Source organism: Carassius gibelio, chromosome A8 (genome assembly GCF_023724105.1).
Source record: "Carassius gibelio isolate Cgi1373 ecotype wild population from Czech Republic chromosome A8, carGib1.2-hapl.c, whole genome shotgun sequence".
In the NCBI taxonomy this organism is placed as follows: domain Eukaryota; kingdom Metazoa; phylum Chordata; class Actinopteri; order Cypriniformes; family Cyprinidae; genus Carassius; species Carassius gibelio.
In genome coordinates this window covers 1,498,555-1,521,814 of record NC_068378.1, presented here as the reverse complement: position 1 = coordinate 1,521,814, position 23,260 = coordinate 1,498,555, and the positions used below count along the sequence as shown (strand labels likewise).

General features: G+C 37.5%; 1 protein-coding gene across 3 annotated transcripts; it reads right to left on the bottom strand.

Moving 5' to 3' along the window:
• Nucleotides 1–4,342: 4,342 nt before the first annotated feature.
• nr2c2 (nuclear receptor subfamily 2, group C, member 2) lies at nt 4,343–22,529 on the bottom strand. Of its 3 annotated transcripts, none has more exons than XM_052603531.1 (15): nt 22,362–22,529; nt 19,713–19,843; nt 16,920–17,021; nt 16,649–16,846; nt 13,396–13,501; nt 11,406–11,585; nt 10,712–10,859; nt 10,335–10,422; nt 9,781–9,911; nt 9,234–9,408; nt 7,932–8,053; nt 7,705–7,844; nt 7,304–7,444; nt 7,071–7,176; nt 4,343–5,806 (listed from the first exon to the last, which is right to left on the bottom strand). In XM_052603531.1, the coding sequence occupies exons 2-15, from the start codon at nt 19,770–19,772 to the stop codon at nt 5,632–5,634; spliced, it is 1,872 nt and encodes a 623-aa protein (XP_052459491.1). In that variant the 5' UTR covers nt 19,773–19,843; nt 22,362–22,529; the 3' UTR covers nt 4,343–5,631. The 3 variants fall into 3 exon arrangements, 2 of the variants coding, with proteins under 2 accessions (XP_052459491.1, XP_052459492.1); XM_052603532.1 differs by having other exon boundaries at nt 7,304–7,441; XR_008184758.1 differs by lacking the exons at nt 4,343–5,806; nt 7,071–7,176 and having other exon boundaries at nt 7,605–7,844.
• Nucleotides 22,530–23,260: the final 731 nt, after the last annotated feature.

Sequence of the window (23,260 nt, the reverse complement as noted above, 5' to 3'; positions counted from 1 at the left end):
GATGTTCGAAACACCAGAGCCGAATTCCTCAGGAAGTCATAAATCAGTTCTAGTGCCACAAGAACCAAGCAAGATGACCAACCAACTTGTTCACACAACAGCTTCAACATTAACACCACTAGAACAATTATTTACAATTTGAATTCAAAGAAGAGAAATTTGGTGCCAAATGTGTTGTTCGTAATTGAAATGCAACGCTGGACATCACATGGAAACCCATGAGTTAAACACTTCCACTGACTTCCCCCCACCTAGCAGAACCAGACTGAAATTCCTAAGGGGGGGAAGGGCTTTAAACCTCTGTCTTCACAGAAAAGTCTTTGTCATGAGAATGGCAAAGAAACTGCTTTTGTACATATATATGGACCAGAATGAACTCAAAAAGACTCATAAATGAATCAGTTCATCGCATCACTCCATATTCATTTATGTGTAACCCACACATTTGACTATCATGTTATAATCACTTATTCTGTATGTTTTTTTTTAAATAACTATGGCATAGCTTAACGATTTATAATTGTGTTTGGTATGTGTGTGATCGAATCTTCTTGCTTGAATTATCCCTGACAATAATTTATTTGTCCCATGTCTCATATTCGTGTTATAGGAATCATGTCCAAAATTCGGACCACATGCTTGGTAAGATAAACAAATGATTTATGATACCCCCCGAGCCAAGACAATATCTGATTGGTCAAGACAACATTTGAGGTGTGGCCAACAGGCCAGTTTAAAAACTGAGGACATCGTAAAATCTTGGCTTTTAGTCTGCTTTTTAGTCTCTGCTATTAGTCATGCCTGCTCTTAGCTTTTAGCTTGTAGCTTTGCTACCTAGCTTTAGCTTTTAGCTTCTAGCCATGCTGTTAGTCATCATTGTTCTTTGAGCGCGGTCCCAGCGTGCTTCGGCCTGCAAGCCTGCTGCTACTTAGCCACGATGAGAAGGAACACAACCTAGTCTCGTCAAACTTTATTTCTTTTCTTTTCCGTTTGAGAGTTTCGTGTTCTGAGTTAAGTTTTGTAACGTCGAGTCTCCGACGCCTGACCTCGGGTGCCCGTTCAACTTCAACCAGCCCACACGACTCTGCACTTTCAGCCAACGCCCAACAACCACGGGCTTCCCAAGACGTCACTTCAGCGACTGAACTTCCAGCCAATCAACGACCTCGGATAGCCCTTTCACCGAGGCTCCTTCTTCACAGGAGATGCAAGTAACTTTACCTCCAGACTGTGACCTTTACTGGTGTATCTAATATAATTTTAACTTCATTGAGGAACTCAATGCGAGGGCTAATTACGTGATTGATGGTTGTTCATGTCTATGCAATTTAACGTATTGCTGTAAACTTGGGATTCCGTATTTGCATTCTCTTAAACTCATCTTTTCCTAACTTTCGATCTTCCTGCAACTTGTATGAATGTGTGAGTGTATGCGTTTATGTGTTAGATTAGTTTATATGTCTTAGATTTATCTAATAAAGCCTTATTCATATTGAAAAGAGAAGTATCTTGTGTTTTGTGCTTACAAATTAATGTCTTAAACTGCCGATCTTGTTACTGTGCTAATTGATAGTGTTTCACTATAGTTTGGATATTAGTATCCAGCGCAGATTTTATGTTAAACGGCTCGTTCACTGAATCGCAGGGCGTCTCAGTGACCAGCCATGAAACAGTGATTCTGTTCAAATTCCCTTTGAAATCTTAAATGATTCCCTTTGAGCTAAATTGACCTGTTTCCGTTACATACCAGTTCGCAAAACCAACAGAATGCATAGCTGAAAAACTGTAATGCATTTGTAAAACTACCTTTTTCCATTAAAAAATACTTGAATCAGGTTGATTGAATCAGGTGTGATAGATGAGGGAGAAACAGAAAATGTTCAGTGATGGGGGTGCTCGCAGGACCGATTTGAAAACGACTGCATTAGACAGCATTGATTAGGTCAACCGGAACCCAGGAACACTTCCCATAACATCCGATGTACTAGTTAAATCATAAGAAGAGTAGCATCTATGCTAAATTAGTCTCTTTCATTCTTATTCCGAAGTCACCGCAGCCATACGTATCCAGTTTGTATCCAGATCAGATGAAGGATCACCACCTAGAAATGACCTCTACAGCCCTGAATGTTAGCGAAGATCATATGACTGCTAGATAAATCGAGAAAGAACCCCTGGTAAGACCTTGTCAGCCGTCGACTCAAGACCACGAGAACCAAACTAGTTTAGCTCAATCTGATGTGCGTTGCAGCCTGGAATTAAACCACACCATGCTGGTTTCACCTGGCCAGAGGAGAACTGCCCCCCCCCCCACTGGTTTCTCCCAAATTATTATTTTTTTCTCCATTTCTGTCACTGGTTTTGGTTCCGTCTCACTGTAGCTTTTGGTTTGCTTAGTTGGAGACACAATTTCTGGCAGCATTGTTGACTTGACTGCACAGACACTGTTGGAAGAGAACTGAACTGAGCTGGATGATGACATCACTGAATCAACAATGAAGTGACTTTATCTGATAAACTGAATGTTTTCTTTTGTCCTCTTGGATTATCAAGCACACATTTTTCCTGTTTATCACTGTTAAGCTGCTTTAACACAATCTGTATTGTATAAAGCGCTATATAAATAAAGGTGACTTGACTACAACCTTCTGGGACAAAGGCGATCTGTTGGAACGCACCGTAATATAAAATGTGCTTTACCATGCTGATCTTTACAGACAGGATGTGGTGAGCAACAAAGGATTCTTAAACAAGACATTGATGCTAGAGCTAAACTGTAGCATCTGGTCAAGGTGCAATGTGGATTTATGAAGCAAAGCAACATTGTTGTTCCTCGCTGATTTTTATTATTATTATTCTTTTTTTAAATTCTCTCTCTCTTTTATTATTATTATTTTCATTTCTTACATAAGTTGTATCTTGTTACCTAATCTTAATAGTGCAGTAGCTTTAGAAACTTATTTTTCTCTCTCTCATGTATGCTTTGGAATACGGACCTAAGGTTGGTCTCTTTTTAAAAAAGACCATCAAGAAATAATGTGAAAGCATTTTAAAAATTAAAATGTAAATGTTACAGAAGTTTTGGAATATATAAATTGCTATAAAATTAAAGCCATATGTCTAAATAAGTTATGATCACAATTTAAAGTTGATTTCACATCATTTGAGGTTCCTGTAAGATTTTGTGTAGGTGTTGTACAAAAAAAAGACAAACTCCAAACTCCAACTTATTATTCTTTTCTGTCACAATATTCTTTCTATCACAAAACAACCACCAAATATGGAACCTTGAGACTCAGACCTTTTCAACCACGGGCGAAATCCAAACGGAAACGTGTGTTCTTTGACGGGTCTAGGGCATTACTGTCTCCTATAAGCGTTTGGATCTCCCTTGACGAAGGGAATGACAGACCAAATGTAACCTTGAAAACACTGCGTGTGCATGTAGCATTAAGCAGTCAATTGTTGCAAATAAATATTTCTTTCATTTTTGATTAAACTTTTTTTAAACTAAACTTGCTTACATTGGCATTTTAAAGCATATTTATATCCCTGATGACAAATATTTTGTCTTACACTAAAATAGACAAATTGAATTAGCCTATTCTATTTGTTTGTATATAAACTCAAAATTAACCCCAACTTTGCTTTAAAAAGCGTTGCAAGATCTCCCAACTGAAGATCACGTGATCACAAACGGAAATAACTTCCGTGAAGTGACCATCAACGCATTGTCCCTTCGCTAGCGGATTTCTGGAAGGGATTTAGTTGTTCACTTTCATTTTGTCCCTACAAATAGCATCCCCCTCCCGAAATGCCCTTCAAGAGTGCACAAAAAGCTTTTTAGGATTCACCCCATATGTGTTTCAAGATTAAAAAAATTGGATTATAAAATATAGTAATTTTTGTAATATGACACTTGAAAATGCTCATTAGGGGAAGAATTAGCTCCCTTTTAGAGTACCATTTTTGGATTTCAGCTGGAGTCTACAAATTTCAATACTAATAACACATTTAAAATTAATTGGCTCAGTTTACTATGATTTAGAATTTTATGTGGTATTTTATCTTTTATTTAGTTTACTTTCTCCAATGATATAAAAAATTTTAAGTTTTTTCTTAGATCTTCCAAATACCACGAACGATTACATTACTGAATAAATGGTCTTATTTTATATGCTGCAAAAGGTGACAGCATAAAAATCAGTAAAAAGAAAATAAATTAAGGGGTCTGAGTGCATTCTGAATGCACAATGGGTGTATGTATGTATATATATATATATATATATATATATGTGTGTGTTTGTGTGTGTGTGTGTACGTGTTTTCACTCCACAATATATAAACTCCACATCAGTATAGAATTTAATAAAATTTATAGGATAGTTCATGCACAGCTTTCTTATTGTCTCACAGACAGATGAAAACAGAAATGACTATAATTACAACATAGCATTACAACACCTATAAACCAATCATTTACTGACTGAAATAAAAAACATTACGCTTTACAATACATACACAATTGTGTTTAAAATAACTGCCTGCCGGTGTTGAAATCATATAAAACATTTTCTGGGGGGTGTTTCTGAAACAGAAAATGAAAAATGCTTTACCATGTAACAGTGGGTGTGTGTGGCTTATCATATAATTCGTTGGGACATAAAAAACAATGTCAATACCATAGTCTGGAAGTTCAAATATATTATTCTTTTTTTGGGGGGGGGGGGGGTCACATAAATAAGTGCATGTCAATACTTTTCTTACAATTAGGACAAAATGAGACATTAGAAACTAACTTAAAATCTATCTGTGCACATATCTGCAAATAAAAAGCTAATTAGTCATCGAAGTGCATTAAACCATCACAACTGTGGATATATTACATCTGAAAATGACACATTTAGTACATTGCAGCAGCAGTCAAATGCTATAAAGATACAGATCAAATGCCTTTATATAATTTAATAACAGATGATTTTTTTTAAAACCAAGCAAATCAGATTATCTACATTTGTATGAACTATAGAGTTAGACTCAATTAAATAAATACATGAGTATGAAGGTAAGATATGATATTGAAAAGGAGGATGATTTTCATGATGACAGAAGTGATGGTAAAAAAAATAAAAATAAGTACATGATCATGTGACACAGAAAATTTGCATTCTACTCAACTGCTTTATCAGAAAAATGAATGAGTAGAGATTCTTGATATCAACTGTTACATGCAATCAAGAATCACGTCTTCCTTTGGAAAATATCATTGCTGCAGATATTGTCCTCAAAGGTAATGAAAAAAACTATTAGGAGAATTTGGGGCTGTAAAATTTTTGTCTTGGAATCATCATGAAGTGCTCGTGTTTTTAAATAAGGGTTTATAAAAAGAAAGGCCTTTGATTTTTGAGGCAAATGTCCTGTGATTGGAACTGAAAGTCCCATAATGCATTTCTCGGTAAACTACAACACAATATTTCTAGGGTAACTGTCACATACTGAAAGGCTTTCACTGCTGCAGCTCCTCTTGAGGTAGAGCTTGTTGGTCGGTTCAATATATTGTGATATATTTGAGTCCCCGTGAGGGCAGGGGATGATGGGACTTGCATGACTTCAGTCTCAATCAGAGCGCGATCACACAGAGGGGCCTGTGATTTGGCTGTTGTAGTCTGCAGTCTCCATTTTAAGGATATAAGGGATGATACTGTCAATCGGTACATTTCCAATAAGGCCGGTAAAAAACAGCTCTTCAGTTATACTGGAACTGATCAACCGCAACGCTGGTAAACGCAACAGGATTCGGGCCAACCTGCAACATCAATGAGCAATTAATGAAAGGATATTAACAACTCCAATAAACAAAACACACCTAAATGTAATATGACCCCAGTTCTCTGATCAGCAAATAAGGCATGTTGTCAGTAACCACAGAAAAAAAAAAACAATAATCATAAATACACTTAGGGCCAGAGAATTTCAAAGGAGTGATGTCTTAATTTATATAATCTTACGCAGGTTCGGGTTAGCGCGAGAAAAATGTTTTGGTTGCACCAGCAACTAAAGCAAAGTCTGAAGTGTGGAAAAGTTTTGACCCTGTTTATAATGAGAATAATGAGTGAATAATGACGCACCATCAGTGAGCGCAGGAACACGCTGAAGACATCTACAGTGGATTCAATCATTTTCCTCCACAAAAACATGTAGACCTAGCCTAATCTCTGTGACTAAAGGTTTTTCAAATGATAACTAAATATTCATTGAGTCTTAAATGTATAATGTGGACAGAGTATTTACGCTAATGTTGGCATTATTCTATAAATATCATCTAGTGCAAAGCAAATCCGGCAGAGCCTTTATTTTAATTTCGTTATTGCCAAATACCCATCTTAATTTAAAATGTATCTTTTTTTTTTTTAATGACTCGTTTTTATAGGTGTGTTGGTCTATTTAAAGGTTAAATGAGCCTATGTCTAGAGTGCTGAGATGTTACGTTGTCACAGAGGACTTATTTTATTTAGTTATTCCAACTTCCAAGTGGTCTAGTCTACGTTAGTTATGAGTAAATTATGTTAAAACATGAATAAATGACTCATTCTTGACAAAAGGCAAAAGAGCTGTGTGTGCGCACATTTGAATAATGTCGGGCTGCAAACGTGTTCGGGCTTTAAAAAAGCTGTCAATCAAAATGTACTTGTTGGGCTCGGGCTGAAACCTGTCGGGCTCGGGTCCTGTCGGGCCTAACTTTTAAGATCCGATTACAGCTCTAACACTTGTGTCCAAGGAGGTCAAGAATACCTGTAGCAAGCAAATCGTTACCATTCCCATTCATCTAAATGGTAGTTTCTAAGACCTGAAAGTTGTTAAGGCCATAGATGCAAAACAGTGTGAACTGCATATTAAAAAATTCAGTTGCTTAGTTGCTTGCCATATGCATTATGCTAAATTTCAACCAGAAGGACAATGCAAACATGTTGAGTAAAAAATGATTGTGTTAACTGACAGCATGCCACAAATGCTGTTGATCGAGACTATGATGCATTTCACCCAGAGTATTACTTTAATATGGAACAGACCTGTAGGTCTCATCGGGATAAGTCTTTTGCACATAGTCCTGGAGCTCCATCTGCGCTTTTTCCTGGAACTTTTCAATTTGGCTACAGCTACTCAAACCTGGGTGATCTTGAGAATAAATGAACCAGTTGTGAGTTTATATCTGTTATATTTCAACTTTGTCAATCACTCAAATGCAACATGCTGGCCTTCTCTGAGGAATTGAATAGTTGTGTAAAGCTGTTGGCAGGAGTACCTGGACTGAACAGGACCATGGCTTTTAAGTAGGCATATTCATATCCGTCTGTCTGCAGCTTTGCCATGCTGTTGCAGAACTCCTGCAGCTTCCATATGTGCTCCATGACTAGTTTAATGCGTTCACTCGATAGCTTGTCTACTGAGAGGAGAGCACTTGTTAGTTGATTAAAGACGAATGACAACACAACAGTTACATCAACAAATGAACAGGTTAATAATTTTTTATATTGGAGAATTTGAGATGTTTTCATCATTAAAATTATTTTTACTTTTTGGTTCCTACTGTCGCTTTGTCTTACGTGGATGCAGACTCTGTGTAACTGTTTTCTTGTATAATATCTCTAGTTTCCAGCTGAAATCACACTCTGAGAACATTGTAGATGTCAGACTGTAGCATACCGTCCTGGATACTGGACTGCAGATGATTGACGATGGCAGCGAGGATGGTGGACAGACTCATGATCTGAGCGCACTGTGCCAGACCCAGAATAAACAACTCATTCCAGCATGCTCGCACCAGAGCTGTGTTACATTCCTGCCTACAGGTACAGAGAGACAGAAACTAACATACTCTAGAGAGATAGCATGCAGGAGAATAGAGAGAAAGCCCACAACAGAAATCTCACCCGAGAGCAAGGAATGCTGGAATAGAGCGCGCCCAGTGCATGGAGAGGAAGAGCAGGCGTGATGCAGACTCACAGATGTAATGCACATTCAGATACTCAGGCATTGGGCTTGGCATCGTCAGCTACAGAGAGAAAATAATCAAACACTTAAGACCATATTTTATTATTTAGAATAATAAAACACACACACACACACACACACAAATTAACTGTATTTTATCTTACAGACTCTTACATTTTGTCTAATAACTGATATCAACAGCTGCAATTAAGCAACATTATGTTTCCACACATGCTATATCAAGTCATGTTTATTTATATTGTGCTTTATACAATACATTTTTTTTACCAGCTTCACAGTAATAAAGAATGTGTTGCAATGTTCATCAATTAGGAAACAGTACCTAGTGTAATTTGTTCATTTCAAATCAGTTGTTTTGTATTTTCATTCAATAATGTGAAATATACTTAAATCGATCATTTACTGAATATAAATTGTCCCAATATTACAACTGTTATTATATTAACCAACATCAGCTACATTCATGTGAAATTTATAGAAGGAATACTAAAAAAAATACTAATTCTAACACCCACTTTATTGCTAATTATTTAACATCAACATTGATTATAGTCACTTGTCACTTGAGCAGCAAATCAGCGTATTGGAGTGATTTCTGAAGGACACTGAAGACTGGAGTAATGATGCTGCACATCACAGCAATAAATGACATTTTTAAATATATTCAAAATAAAATGTAATAATATTTCACAATATTACAGTTTTACTGTACAGCCTTTGTAAGCAGAAGAGACTTCTTCCAACATCAAAAATCTGAATTATTCTACATTTTTGACCCCCACTGTACACTAAAACTCAAACGGCATTCAGAACCCATTTTGTGGCATTTCAGAGTTACTTGATATAATCCATAAAGGATTTAATAGATGAAAAGTGGGTCAGTCTGGAAAGGAGTCAGATCTTGAGTGTAAATGTAAATTTAAATGTGTAAATGTGGAAGATTACTCGTCTTAAAATGTTACCGCCATCCACTTTTGAGGAGACATTTAGACCAGAATGTGGATTCACTCTCAAGAGCACCACCACTTGGACCAATGAAACACTTTTTTATCCACATTTTAATTTTATTACTGCAGTAAATTTATTACATTAATGCTAATCAATGAAAAAAGAACAGCACTTAGATGTCAACTCTACAACAGCAGCATAAAAGATCAAAAGTTTCTTTTTTTATGTTGAATTCAAGCCTTTTTAAGAGTATAAGTATGTCATGTACACACCTTAAAGCTGATGTGTGTGTCTGTAAGCAGAGGTCCCTCGACTTCTATGAGCGGGGAGATCTGATCCCTGCTGATCACCTGTATTGTGGCTCCACCCACCCCATCCACCTCTGACAAGCGCTGGCCCTCCGCCGCCTCGCTGGGGTTCAGAGCTTTAGCTAGCGTGTCAAAGGCACTGCAACACCAGACATCACACTCAGAACACTCACACTCTTTACCTTGTTTTGATGGTACGGTTTAAAACCAGATCTTTGAAATTTCAATTTTAAGCCATTCAAAATCTTCTGTAAAAAGGCTTCTCTTTTTTACCACAGCAAAACAAGCATAAAAGTAGTGCATATGACTTGTTTGATTCAAACTAAGATGTTGCAATCTTCTTTTGTTTTATGATCAAAACAACCCCTTTCACAGAAGAAAGAAGTCATACGGGTTTGGAACGGAGTAATTTTCTTTTTAAGATGACTTATTCCTGTAACTAATACCATAATTTCATACCTCTGTACACAGTGATAAACACACACAACTATTGTCTGCAATAGTAACACACCGTGTGATTTCACTGGGTGATTCCTCCAGCTGACTGTCTGTCATCTCTCCGTTACTGACCGTATCGTTCAGGTTGGCTAATGAAGTAACCACATTAGCCAGTGTTCCCAGATCACCTTGTCCTGACTCCGCCTGATGAACAAATAACATCTTCATAGCTATTTCAGAGTTTAAAAAAAAAAAAAAATACCTAACACCTACAGCATTTTTCACATGTTTATAATTTGTATAATTATTATTTTACAAATATTCAATTTAACAACACCAAATATCAAAACATTTTGAATCTGGGACTCCCAACCGTTTAAATTGTCAGTATTCTGATCTAAATTATTATTTTTAATAATCCCTTGAGATTTAATTTAATGTTTAATCTTTCAATAAATATGATTTTTTTTTGATATGAGATCAGAGTAAATCGTCTTACTCATTATAATTTGTCATTTTGGCAATCACAATCTAAAGACACCCAAGGTAATTATAAACTCCGGTTTGGGATACCCTGAAAAAAAAAAAACACTGACAGACACAGAAAAGTTATGTAGATGATTTTACTTTGTCTGTTGCTAATAGTAATGTGCCATCAGCTTGTATCAAAGGTTGTTGGATATTGACAAGCATCCCAGAGTCCAACAGCCTGGACCTGCACAGAGGATTAAATCACGATAAAAATATTGACATTAATTCATTTAACAGATGCTTTTATCCAAAGCAACTAAAATCAACCAGAATCTGATATACTTATGTCTAAGAAATAAATATTATAATAAAAGAAATAACCCGTATTTAACTATATTACACTAAATTACTCATTTTTATTAGAATTGTATTCATGTGATTCATGTATATTCATTTTTTTTTTTTTTTTACCAAAGCTCTGGTTAATAAGCATCATGTAGAGCATGCAGAGGGTTTGTGAACGTAAGTCTCACCGTGAGGCGTCTTTCTCAGAGATGAAGGTTGGTGTTGCGATGAGGGGACTTCGCAGGTCTTTCCTGATGTAGATTTTCTCTGTGGATGCTGCACAGTTGGCAGGTTTTTCTCTAGGAAGATCAATGGGTTTCCTCTCACTCTGTACAGCTATGTAAGTAATACAAAAAGCATGAATACTGTCAGAAGCTTCAGTCTTCCAAATTTACACTGTGCAATTATGAAACATTTAAAGGGGCCACAATCTACACATTCGTGGCATTTTATTTTTGCCACGAAGTCCCCCTTACATATCTTCATAATAATAATAATATGCTTTTAAATCCTGCAAGAAGTCGTGTGTTTGTTTGTGGGAATGCTGCATATTATCATAGTCAGTAACGGCATTGTTCGGCTCTCGTCTAAATGGTAACATGGGCCAGTTCTGAAAGAGGTTTACAGCTGAGCTCCAGCCAGGTTTCAATGGCCAGGGGGTGTTATACGCTCTCAGAAGAACAGACACAGGTTTACCTCTCAGAGAGAAAAGGTACAAAGCTGTTACTGTGACAGTACACTAAGGTACAAAAGTTAAAAGGTGCATCTTTGTATTAGTATAAATACCTAAAGTGCACATTTAAGTTAAAAATGTACTATCCCAGTTACAGTTTTGTACTTGTTTTTCATGGTATGGCAGAATGGTGGTTTTTATTCACTCACACTCCATCTTCATGCCCATCTCCAAGCACTTCCTGAGACGACAGAACTGGCAGCGGTTGCGATGGTGTTTGTTGACCACACAGTCCTGGTTACTGCGGCAGCTGTACGTCAGACTCTTGCGCACACTTCGCTTGAAGAAGCCCTTACACCCTTCACAGCTGACTGCCCCATAATGCCTCCCTTCAAATACACAAACCCGCACAGCGCACTGATTTAGAAATAAAAAATAATACAGTGTAAACAAACATATCCAATGTCACAGACAAAATACAATGACCAATTCACATGCAACAACATGCTTTATTATTTATAATTAAATAGACCTGTAAAGTAGAAGATCCAGGTAAATAGGGGGCGCTGTTGCGGGTCAAGCATGTAGGATGTGTTTTCAACCGCTCTCAGAGAAGGCGGCGGATTTATTCACTTATTCAATAGTACAACTTTCTTTATCTCGTTAAATGATTTAAATTAGCTTCAAAGGCTCAGAGTAGACTTTCTAACTCTCTTTGTCTTTGTCCCAGCCATCCTCCTTTTGTTTCTGAGTGGCTTACTTAAAGGAATAGTTCACCCAAAAATACACATTTGCTGAAAACCTTCAGGACAAATAAGATCTAGATGAGTTTGTTTCTTCATTAGAACAGGGCTGGAGAAATGCTCACCAATGGATCTTCTGCAGTGAATGGGTGCCGTCAGAGCTAATAATTACATCACAATAATCCACTAGTAATCCACATGACTCCAGTCCATCAGTTAATGTCCTGTGAAAGGCTGTGTCTTTGTAAGAAGCAAATACATAATTTAGGCATTTTAACTTTTAAATATCGCTTCTGGCTATAGTCCACATTTTTGTTTGGAACTGTTTTTACTTGAAAATGGTGCTTGACATGAGCAGAGTTTGCTCCTGATTCAGACGAGAGAAAAAAAAATTTCGCTGAAGACAGCAATATTATGGACAGAGAGCTTGTATTTTAGTAAAAATTACTTAATGATTAATTTAGTTCTGGCAGCTTTTGTCTTCTCCAGAAGTTAATTGATGCACTGGAGTGCTGTGGATAATTGTGATGTTTTTATCAGCTGTTTGGACTCTCATTCTGACGGCTCCCATTCACTCCACTGCTGAGCAAGCGAAGGAATGCTAAATTTCTCCAAATCTGTTTCGATCAAGAAATACGATAATCTACATCATTCATGACTGGCCTGAAGATGAGTGAGTTGTCAGCAATCGTAAATGTTTGGGTGACCCATATAAGGAAATTCCGCTCCATCTAACGTCACACAGAGCCATACTCGAAAAAAACTTTCCGAAACTTGTGACAAACCGGAAGGAGTATTTTTGGAACGTAAATTTTTGGGTGATCTACTCCTTTAATGTTTTTTTTTTTTTTTAACTATGGTGTTTCCTTGATTTGGAACTAAATCATCAGCAGCAGCAGCAGCAGCAGCCTCATACTGACACTCGGGCCAACACATTTAATCAGTGCGAACCAGATACTGACAACCAAATTTCCTTTTGTCTTCACATCACCCTTCAGAGGCTTGATGTAAATCTTTAATGTTTTAAACTTGTAATCAGTATATCAATTTGAGAACATGTAATATACAAATAAGTTCAAGAAGTTTACTATGTATCTCAAACAAACTCTTAAATATCTTGAATCAAAGATCCAATATGATCCCCATATACTTGTCAAATCTAGTGATTCATTTTTTTTTCTCTGAAATGCTCTTTGCAGTGGCCTGGAGCCTGAAAACAGCCAACCAATTATATTAGAACTGGCCTGCGCTGATAAGGACATAATTGAAACCATTGGCACCAATGGTCTTTACAATCTGCCTAGACTAAGGCTTACAATGCTTTTAGGAAATGCAGCCCTGGTGATTTCAGGAATGTTTTGTTATTTCAGCATGCAATATTTAACAGACAACACGTCTCTCATATGTTATGTTGCTTTGCATGCACTGGCATTATTCACATTTAATGCGTTTATACCTGAGGCTTTATCTCCACACACCACACAGTATTCTATTGGCTGTGCCCGGCTCATGTCTGCCCCTTTACCCAGAAGCCTCTCCACTGACACTGCATCTGTAACAAACTACCAGAAAATACAGAAGGATTAATTATTTGGCATTCAGGCAGGGTAGAATTTTTATAGCACAATTACATGCCCACCGATCAACCCAGGGCACAGACGATGATGATGATGATGCCATGGATAAAAGCAATTCTCTAATTCACAGGTAGTATGACAGTATATGGGCTACTTTAAAATAGAGTAAAATCTAATAGAGATTTGACTCTATTTTCACATGAAAATAAAACATGGAGTAATGGGAAAAACATAATGTGACTGTTATTCACTGATGCCAAAATTTGTATTCAATTACAAATAATCGTCTTTTGATTTGTATCTATCAACAAGAAAAAATAAAATAAAATGATTTACTGGACTATCCAAAAACAGGCATTAGTACATGGTTATTTAAAATACAGACAATTTTCACAAAATTTAGTTCTGGTCCTCTAATTTGTTTCACCATACATATATTTACCATAACATCACATGCTGACTACTTGTGAAAGAAGTAACTGCAAAGAGTTTCCCTGTTTTATTAACTAATGTTTTCTGGAGCAAGGTTTCTAAGGATTTTATTAAGACTTCAGATTTCTCAGAATTACAAGATTATAAACTCAGAATTACAAGATAAAAAGTCACAATTAGCATTTTGATTTATTTAAATAAAATACTGTGGACCTAAAATTATAACATAATATTTATCCAATTACTTACTGTTACATGTGGTAGAATCTGTTAATATTCCAGAGTTAATATGCCGGTAAGAAAACATCATCTACTCTCGGAAACGGGAAATGCATACCGCCTGACCAGAATCGGGTATAAAATGATTCCTGTCTGGGGATGAAAAATTACTAGAATCGGGGATATCAACAGCAGAGTCAGTGAAAATCTGCAGATTGCACCCTGGATGCAATAGTTAGACTATTTATGATGTATTTAATGTTTTACGATTGAAATTCAGGGTCTGGGACATGAGTACAACAATCAAATCTAAACATAAAATGCATAAAAGTAGCATATAAATGAAGACGGGGTTACAATAATTGCAAAAAAGGTATCAAAAAAGTTTTAATGTGATCTAAGAGCTGAAAACTGTACTTATAATAGTAATTACACTAATTGGGGAATAACTAGGTACTAGCCCTGAATCTACTCCTAAACCTAACCTTAACTATAACTACACGTAAGTGCAAGTACTGAAATGGAGTTAATGAAGTTAACTAAAGTTCGTGAACCAGGCCAAGCCTCAACCAATCAGCTCGTCCCCTGTCAGCTATTTATGCAAGACCGACCTTCTCTGAACTGTTGACTCATTTTCTCGTCCCCCCACCCTTACCTTTCTAATACATACATTCACCCCCCTCCTCTCCTTACATCCCGCACTGTATTCCCCGGCTGCATCCAGGGGGGTCTTCTAGTAACCTAACGCATTTTCTACAGATGAAGCCCCCACCCTGAGTCTCCCTAACAAGACACCCTGGTCAGCCAGTTCAGAAGAATCATTAGCCGCATTTCCACTGTCGGGTCAGTGCGAGGCAGGGTTTAAAGCGGGCCGGTGGGGCTCATAGTCTCGGGCCAGTAGCACCGAGGCCAGAATAGCGCAGGGTTTCCACAGTGGAGCTTGAAGCACCGCTGCACGTCACTAAAACACGCCCTTTACACGCCTCTCAGAACAATGTCATGCAACCTCATCATTTCACCAACAAAGAGGAGTTATCAGAAAACTAAGAAATAAGTCACTGGAACATGTGCGATCACAAAACGAACATGATAAAAGCGGCCGTTTGTTTGCATGCTTTGTTATATATTCACATTCAAAAGCATCGATTTTTTAACTATAGAATAAGTGATACATTGATCATATTGATTTCATTTATCAGGACTCAAAATTAATCACACACAAATACACTTATTTCTATTTAATTGATTTATTTGTAACGTTCATGAAAATAGCCTGCTTGTTCAGTTGAGTCTGTTTCTGTTTATTAGCCACAGTAGGCGTCACATTTAGAATGAATGATAATATCTCTATTTTTATAAAAGCTCCCGAACATGAATACATTTTTTGATAGGCAACGTGAGCTAAACTCTCGAGACGAGGCTTGTGACAGATAATATAAGTTACTAATAAATACACGATTGTGATAGAGAATAAGAAACTGACGTCTGATTTCAAGTGGTCATATTTACCATGTTTACTATGGTAATGTTAATGCACATACTTTTGTATCGCTTGTAAATTTTTCAGCCTTGTATGGTGATTATAATCCACATTGGATCAAGTTATATCAAAGACTCGCTGCTGACTGAAAGTGAGTTTTGAGCTTGATTTATTTAAAAAAAGTGTTTAATGCTGGTGTTATAGCTGTTATCTTTCTGAAATGATCAGCAGCGCAGACTCTCTATTTTTATAAAAGCTCCCGGACAAAAATCATTATTATATTTTGATGATATGCAACGTGGAGCTAAACTCATGATACAAGACGACAGATAAAATCTTACTTAATAAATACACAATTGTGATAGAGAATAAGAAGCTGACGTCTGATTTATCCAAGCGTCATATTTACCATGTTTACTATGGTAACGTTAATGTTTAGCGTGCATAGTCTTTTACATCGTTTATAAATATTTCTGCCTAGTTTAGTGATTATAATCCACATCGGATCAAGTTATTTCAAACACTTGCTGCAAACTAAGAGTGAGTTTTGAGCTCAACTTATTTTAAAAAGTCTTTAACACCGGTGTTAAAGCTGTTATCTCTCTGAAATGATCCGCATTGCTGAAACCCCACCTTTGTTCATAACCCCTCCTCTAGCCCCAGCTGGCCCGCTTTGGCCCAAGGTTTTCGTCGGGCCAAAAAACCCTGGCCGTTGGCCCCGAGGAAGCCCCGGCGAGGCACAATCAAGCCCCGGAAGTGACAGTGGAAACGCGACTGGCCCTGGCACGCACTAGCACGCCCGGTTTAAGCTCGCCAGTGGAAACACGGCTACTACACCCTTTCTCATCCTATTTCCTCTAAACCTGACTTGATCCTAATAAAGTTTATCTGCATGATTGTGGCGTGGCCTGTTGTTAGTGAAAAATAATACACAAAAATCCTCTGAGACACAAATATGCCCATGGTGGAAGAAACACCAATGCATTCATGTGACATCATACCTGAATTCGGCCAGGCACCAGGCTATCAGCAGTGGCAAAGATCAGCTGTTTGGCACTAGTACCCTCAGGTGATGCCAGGAGGACTTTGCCTGCTGAAGAGCCATCAGGTGCTGCCAGGATAAACTGCTGTTTGGGCACAGTGGAGTCCAGTGCTGTCACGATCTGGATTTTTTGACCCGTCTGCTGCTCAGTGACGATCTGAAAAAGAGAAAGAGTGTGAGTATGTCTGAATGTGTCAGTGCACCATCTACAATAAAGCAAGTGTGTGGACCTGTATTCTCTGAGGGGTTGTGACAGAGGGGTCAGTGGAGATGATCTGAATGCGCTGGGGAGAGGAGCTCATCACTGAGCTGTCTGAGGCAGATGAGTGTACCTGCAACACACACACACACACACACAGACTGAGTAAATACATCTTCTTCTGAGGGTCAAAGGCAGTGTGTTTTTCTAGTAACTTAAGTAGTTCACTTCAACAAAGTGCCAAACGAAACAAAGGGAATATAAAAGATAATTACATATGCATTCCAAAAAGACAGTCATGCTAAATTTTTGTCATCTGCCAACCAGTAAGCAAGCGGCGCTCATGGTATTTTAATCAGAAATCATTTTCCAAGCGTTCTCGTTCACTGTTCCTCACTAAAGGAATGATATTCCAAACCTTACCCGGACAGATGAATCCCTGACAGCTGAAAACTCACCTCTTCTGGGAGCATTACATCACTTGCTCACCAATGTATGCTCGGCAGTGAATGGGTGCCATCAGAATGAGAGTTCAAACAGCTGATAAAAATATCATAATAATTCACAAGTAGCCCACATGTCTCCAGGCCATCAGTAAACATCTTGTGAAGTGAAAAGCTGCATGTTTATAAGAAGCAAATCTATCAAGATGTTTTTTTAAGGAGGATTCAATGACTTGCAGAACCGAGCTAAAGACACTGTGGAGCTGAAGTAAGCAAGGACAACAGTGGAGCCAGAGAGAAGGTAGAAGATGTGAATGGAAGACGTGAAGACAAAGGAACCTGGAGGCTGGACAGCATCAGTGGATGGGGAGATCATCATGCTCGACACAGGAGGAAGGACCCCAGGGAGTATGGGCTAGAATTAAGTCCAGATCTCTAAAGTCCTTTTATTCCCCCTTCTGGACGGATATGGCTTCTGGCTCAGATTCTGAGATCCAGGACAAACCAGGTGGCTGGCTCTGGGTCTGTGGTAGGCGTGGGGCTGGGCAGAGCTCCTTCCTCCTCACCCACAGGGAAGGGAGATCCAACTCAGGAGGAGTGCATGTTCCACTAAGTCACTGAATGTCCCCTAAAAACCTTAGATGGGCTGCTGGTCTTTTAGTGAGTCCTTGAGACTAGCTTGGAAATATGTGATCAGTGATCGGTGTTGACTTGGGAGTAAGATGAGCCTACTGAAGGAGCTCACTGGTGTGGTCCTCAAGGGATCCAAGAAGGAGAAGGAGTCTAAATGCTGATAAATCTGTTATCTCAGGTCAGTTCTTCTGTAAGGTGTGGTTCAATCATCAAGAAAGATGCGAAGGACAGGATCATTTCCAGCAGTCAAAACAAAAGCACTCTGAAGCATGAAGTCCATGATATAAAGAACAGAAAACACAACTTACAAGTCCTCAGAATATAGACAGGCAGTGACACACACAGACAAACAACCACTTGCTAACACAGAAATTATTACACACATACTGACACAGTCCTCTTTCGACTGCTTCCTTGTTGGTGTATTGCTTGTATTTGTAGCCTGCTGATCACTCTCCATTTCTCTACCAAGACGCTAAGTTTTTATTTTCTTTCTAGAACAATTTTACTGCATGCATTCATTTTTCTAAATGTTTTGTTTCTCCTCTGAAAGTGTAATTTCACGATTACAGTGACCAAAATTATGACATTATCAGTATTATCGCAGTACTGTTAAATTGTGTTGTAAATATTCAGAAAGTGCTGATTTTCATGTGTGGTACTGAGGATCAAAATGAAGAGTTAGATCAACACATTCTACATTAATAGACAGAGAATAAAATAGGAGCTGGTGGAGAACAGTGCAGATGGCAGATAGGCTGAGAAAAACCAGGTGATTGGAGACAGACAGTATTCATTATGTAGATGGTAGGACCAGGGTCTACAATCTCTGCCTGCCTTTCAGACATCTCAGCTTTGAAGAAGGAGAATCATCTACAACTCAAACTTGGGAAAATGAAGCTCCTTGTAATCCCTGCAAACCTTCCAGTTTAGCTGACCACAAAATCACTGTTCAACTGGGGTAAACAACACTAATGCCAAACATCACTAAACCTGTCCACAACATTAAACCAAGTCACTTACTTACACACACATACCACACACTGGTTTCCATGTTTTATGGGGACATTCCATAGATGTAATCCATTTACCATAACCCTAAACCTACCACTCATACAAAACGTTCTGCTATTTCAAAAAAATCTGTATGATGTATAAGCTTATTTCCTCATGGGGACCAGAAAAAAACTGGTATTACTATCCTTTTGGGGACATTTGGTCCTCGTAATGTTGGCAATAACAGGTACACACACACACACACACACACACACACACACAGTTGTCCTTCTCTCCACATATTACCTCTGCTCTAACTTGTTTCCTAGTCTAGCTTTGTAATAAACCTGACTGACATTATACAACATAGTCAAATTAGATAAAATCATCTAGCATGTCCACCATTTTTTTATTTTATTTTTTTGCATATATTGAGTTGTCAAAATCACAATTAATTTCCAGAAATAGATTTAACTGCACTGAGATTATCAGATGAGAACCAAACTTGAACTCAACTGAGTTAAATGATGACACTGTAGAGCTGCTTTATAGCTAAATCAAATTAGTTTCAGAACTGATCAGCTTTGTAACATCAAAAACACTCTTTTTTGAATTAAGTTGAATCAACACTGTACTGACTTTACTTGAGCTGACTAAGTGACGAAGTGACTTGGGCTGACAGATGCTCAACAAAGACCTTACACTGCTCGACCTCTTTAAATCACCTCATTTTTGTATCTCACATCACTCACCTCTAAACCCTGCTCAGTGGTCAATATCTGCTGAGCCAGCACCTCCACATTAGTTGTCATGGTGGTGTGAAGTCATTAGAAGCTTCTGATTGGACAAAGGCCAGCTCTGCATCTGCCAACAAAAACTCCACCTATGTGCCAATCAAATACAGATATTAAAGAATAGTCAGTATGTTTTCCAAGCACAAAAATAATATTATATGCAACCCCAGATGTTTCTCCTTTATACAGACACTTCATATCTGCAGCTTTTGGAAGATTTCATAGTGGGTTTAATCTCGGCATTAACAAAATTTAAATAGTTTACATCTTTAACCCATCTCTAACATTCATTCATCTTTGTGTAAATTTATAAATATAATATTGTTCATTATTATTTCAAGTTAGTTCCTGAATTGGTTAATGTACTGTAATGTAAACTTTTAACTGTTAGCAATGTATTAGTATAGATGTATAAATGAATGAACATTAACATAAGAAACGGCTTTAACTAATGTTCAAAATATTTTTATAATACTTCCATTTCATAGAGCAGAACCTCTTTGCTTAATATAATTATATGCACATAGGCCACCTGAATAACTGGGGACCAGGTCCGGAAGCAGACGGACTGACTAAATCATTCATCTGCTCTCCGAATCACATCACAGAAGTCTGTTAATTCTCAACACATATACTGAAGTGTACCAAAATACTCACTGTTGAAGGACCAGCACCACATACTCTTGTACCACTGTTTGAGGAATTTATCACCCAGAATCTAGCAGTAAGTTTTGGGAGCTTGTTTTTAGTGCATCTCAAGATTTTATCTGTAGAAGATAACCATCTTAATAATTATGCACACCTGAATACAAGGGGTTTTCACTTACAGCTAGACATGTGCCGGTATTCGCTAAAGAGAAATATTGCGGTAATTAATATGCACAATATTATTATCGTGGGCACTTCTAAATACCGTGAATAGTTATATATTACAAATTATCCAGAATTTGGAATGCATTTTAAGAATACTATTCCCATCAACTGGTCAAAATGCACAGCACCGCTGTATGCTGCTTGAAAGAAGTGTGAGCTCTGATGTAAACAAGCGCGCATGAGAAGCACATGAAGAACACGTGAGACGCGCTGAATGAAAGCACATTCACTCTCTGACAGCAGATGGCGCTAAACTGCAGAAAATGCAGCCTTTACTCTGGAAACCCTATAAATAAAGCAGCTGGACTACTTTCTAAAACATTTAAATAGCCATTCAAATTTGTGGATTCGCTATGGTTTTCATCACAGCAAAATACTTAAATATTTAGACTTAATAAGCTATTTATTTGTAAACATTTCTTTTTTCATTTTAATTTGGACTACACCATTGATTCTTTATTGTTCATTCACACTTTACATTAGGGCTTCATTAGTTAACATTAGTTAACAAACTGCCAATTAAAAATTATTCTGAATATTCATTAATCTTAGGTATTCCAATATTTAATAAAACATTGTTAAAATTTAAAGTTGCAACTGTCATTTAAAAAGCTCTTTTTTTTAACAAAGATTAATAACTTCTGATGCAAATGTAGCTATTGTTCATTGTGAATGTTAACGCATTAACTAAGGTTAACTAATGAGGTCTTATTATTTAATATAAAATGCCCTTGACTCTATACATTTTATGTCTTTTCCAGACAACCACAAATTTAGTTTTACAAAATTCCAGGGTTTTCTGTAGAAACATTTAATAATTTCAGGGTTTTCCGTAGAAACATTTAATAATTTTACATTCTTTTCCCCCAATAATCAATATTTGTGAATTAATTTGTGCATTTTAGATATGTATTAATATTTGGCCATATACATTTAAACAAGTTGTGTTTTATTGCCTTGTAAATCAATTTACTTATTAATAAATAAAATACACTTGTTTTACTAGCATTCATGTAATCAACAAATCCATACAAATTACACTGTAGCTATAAGCAGATTCAGATGAAGCGGGAAAGACTTTCATTGATTGGCGGGCATTGCTGTCTGTCATCATTCAACGACTCGTTGATTGGTTACCGCTAAAGTTAATAATGCGCCTCAGAGCGAAGCTCTCCAGGAAGTCGTGTTCAAAACACGGAACAAAATGGAGACTTTGGCGTAAGGCCAAGAAAGAAAGAAAAAAAAACACACACACCCGAAGCCGTTGTTAAACGTATGTTAAAATAATTAATATTGAAAACATTCGTGATTCCTCATCGGGGTAATACTGAGGTCAAGTCAGGCGACAGCTCAAAAGTATCCCCTAAGTTACACATCATGAACATCCTCCCACTGAAGAGACCCGCGGTGGCAAAGGTAAAAGGGTCGAGTTCATGTTAGCTCTCAGGCTAACCAGCTAATATCTACAACATGTACACCGATGCATATACATCACAACGATTGACTCAATTACATGTATATACAACAGTTGCTTTATAATAACGTGAAATATGCCAGGCATTCTAAAGTATACTGTATTCGATCAGACTTTTGTCGTTGAATAAAAACACAAGCTTGATTGTTTACAGCACCGATGAGCTCCGAGAACAGCTATCGGCCTGTATCTCCTCACGCAAACGGATTTTTTTTTTTGACCAACCATTGTGCGACATGCAGAAATTAAAAGCTGCTCACCTGTGATACGGACGGTCGTTAAGGTTTTTTGCTCTCGGGTTTATTGCACATTATGTGTTATTGTTTTACTCCAGTGAAAGGTCATAGTTCGTGACCCCGTTTGCAAGCGTGCCAGAGTTTTTCTTCCTCTCGGGCTCGTTCACAGTTGCACGGACACGAGCGTCTGGAGCAAGGCGTCGTTGACGTCATCCTGTCTGTTTCCAACACGACAGCGCTGATTGGCAGTCTGTGTCCATAGTTGATTTTTAATTCACAAGCTTTGAAGTTAGAAATCCACATATATATTCAATTCAATTCAATATTGCTTTATTTTCATGAATGTAAATGATACAATACTGCCAAAGCTTAGTGTACATATACAGAAAACAAATAAGTAAATAATAACAATAATAATAATTCAATGAACATAACAGTAATGTAACTGAATATTATAACATTTTGGAATATTAAACTGTAACAAATTATAATGTGTGAACATTTGATACCACAGTCTTTAATATATATAGAAACACAAAAATAGTAAGGATCACCGTGGTGCACAATAGGCTCAGACACACTGGGGTCACACACACACACACACACACACACACACACACACACACACACACACACACACACACACACACATACTGGTTTTTGTGGTTTAGCAGTACTTTGATGGCCAAACCAGTTGGATGGTGGTTTAAGGGGACACCCCTTTCCCGGTGTCCTACAGAGATGATAAAACTATCAAAAATTTTGTTTTACTCTGCAGAATACAAATATCACTTTGGATTTTCTTTACACACAATAGAATGGATAATATGACAATATGATATTTTGGTGGTACACAAGGACTGTCACGCCCCTCCTATAATGTTCCCGCCCATTACATAATTGGGATTTATAGGGTCAGATTG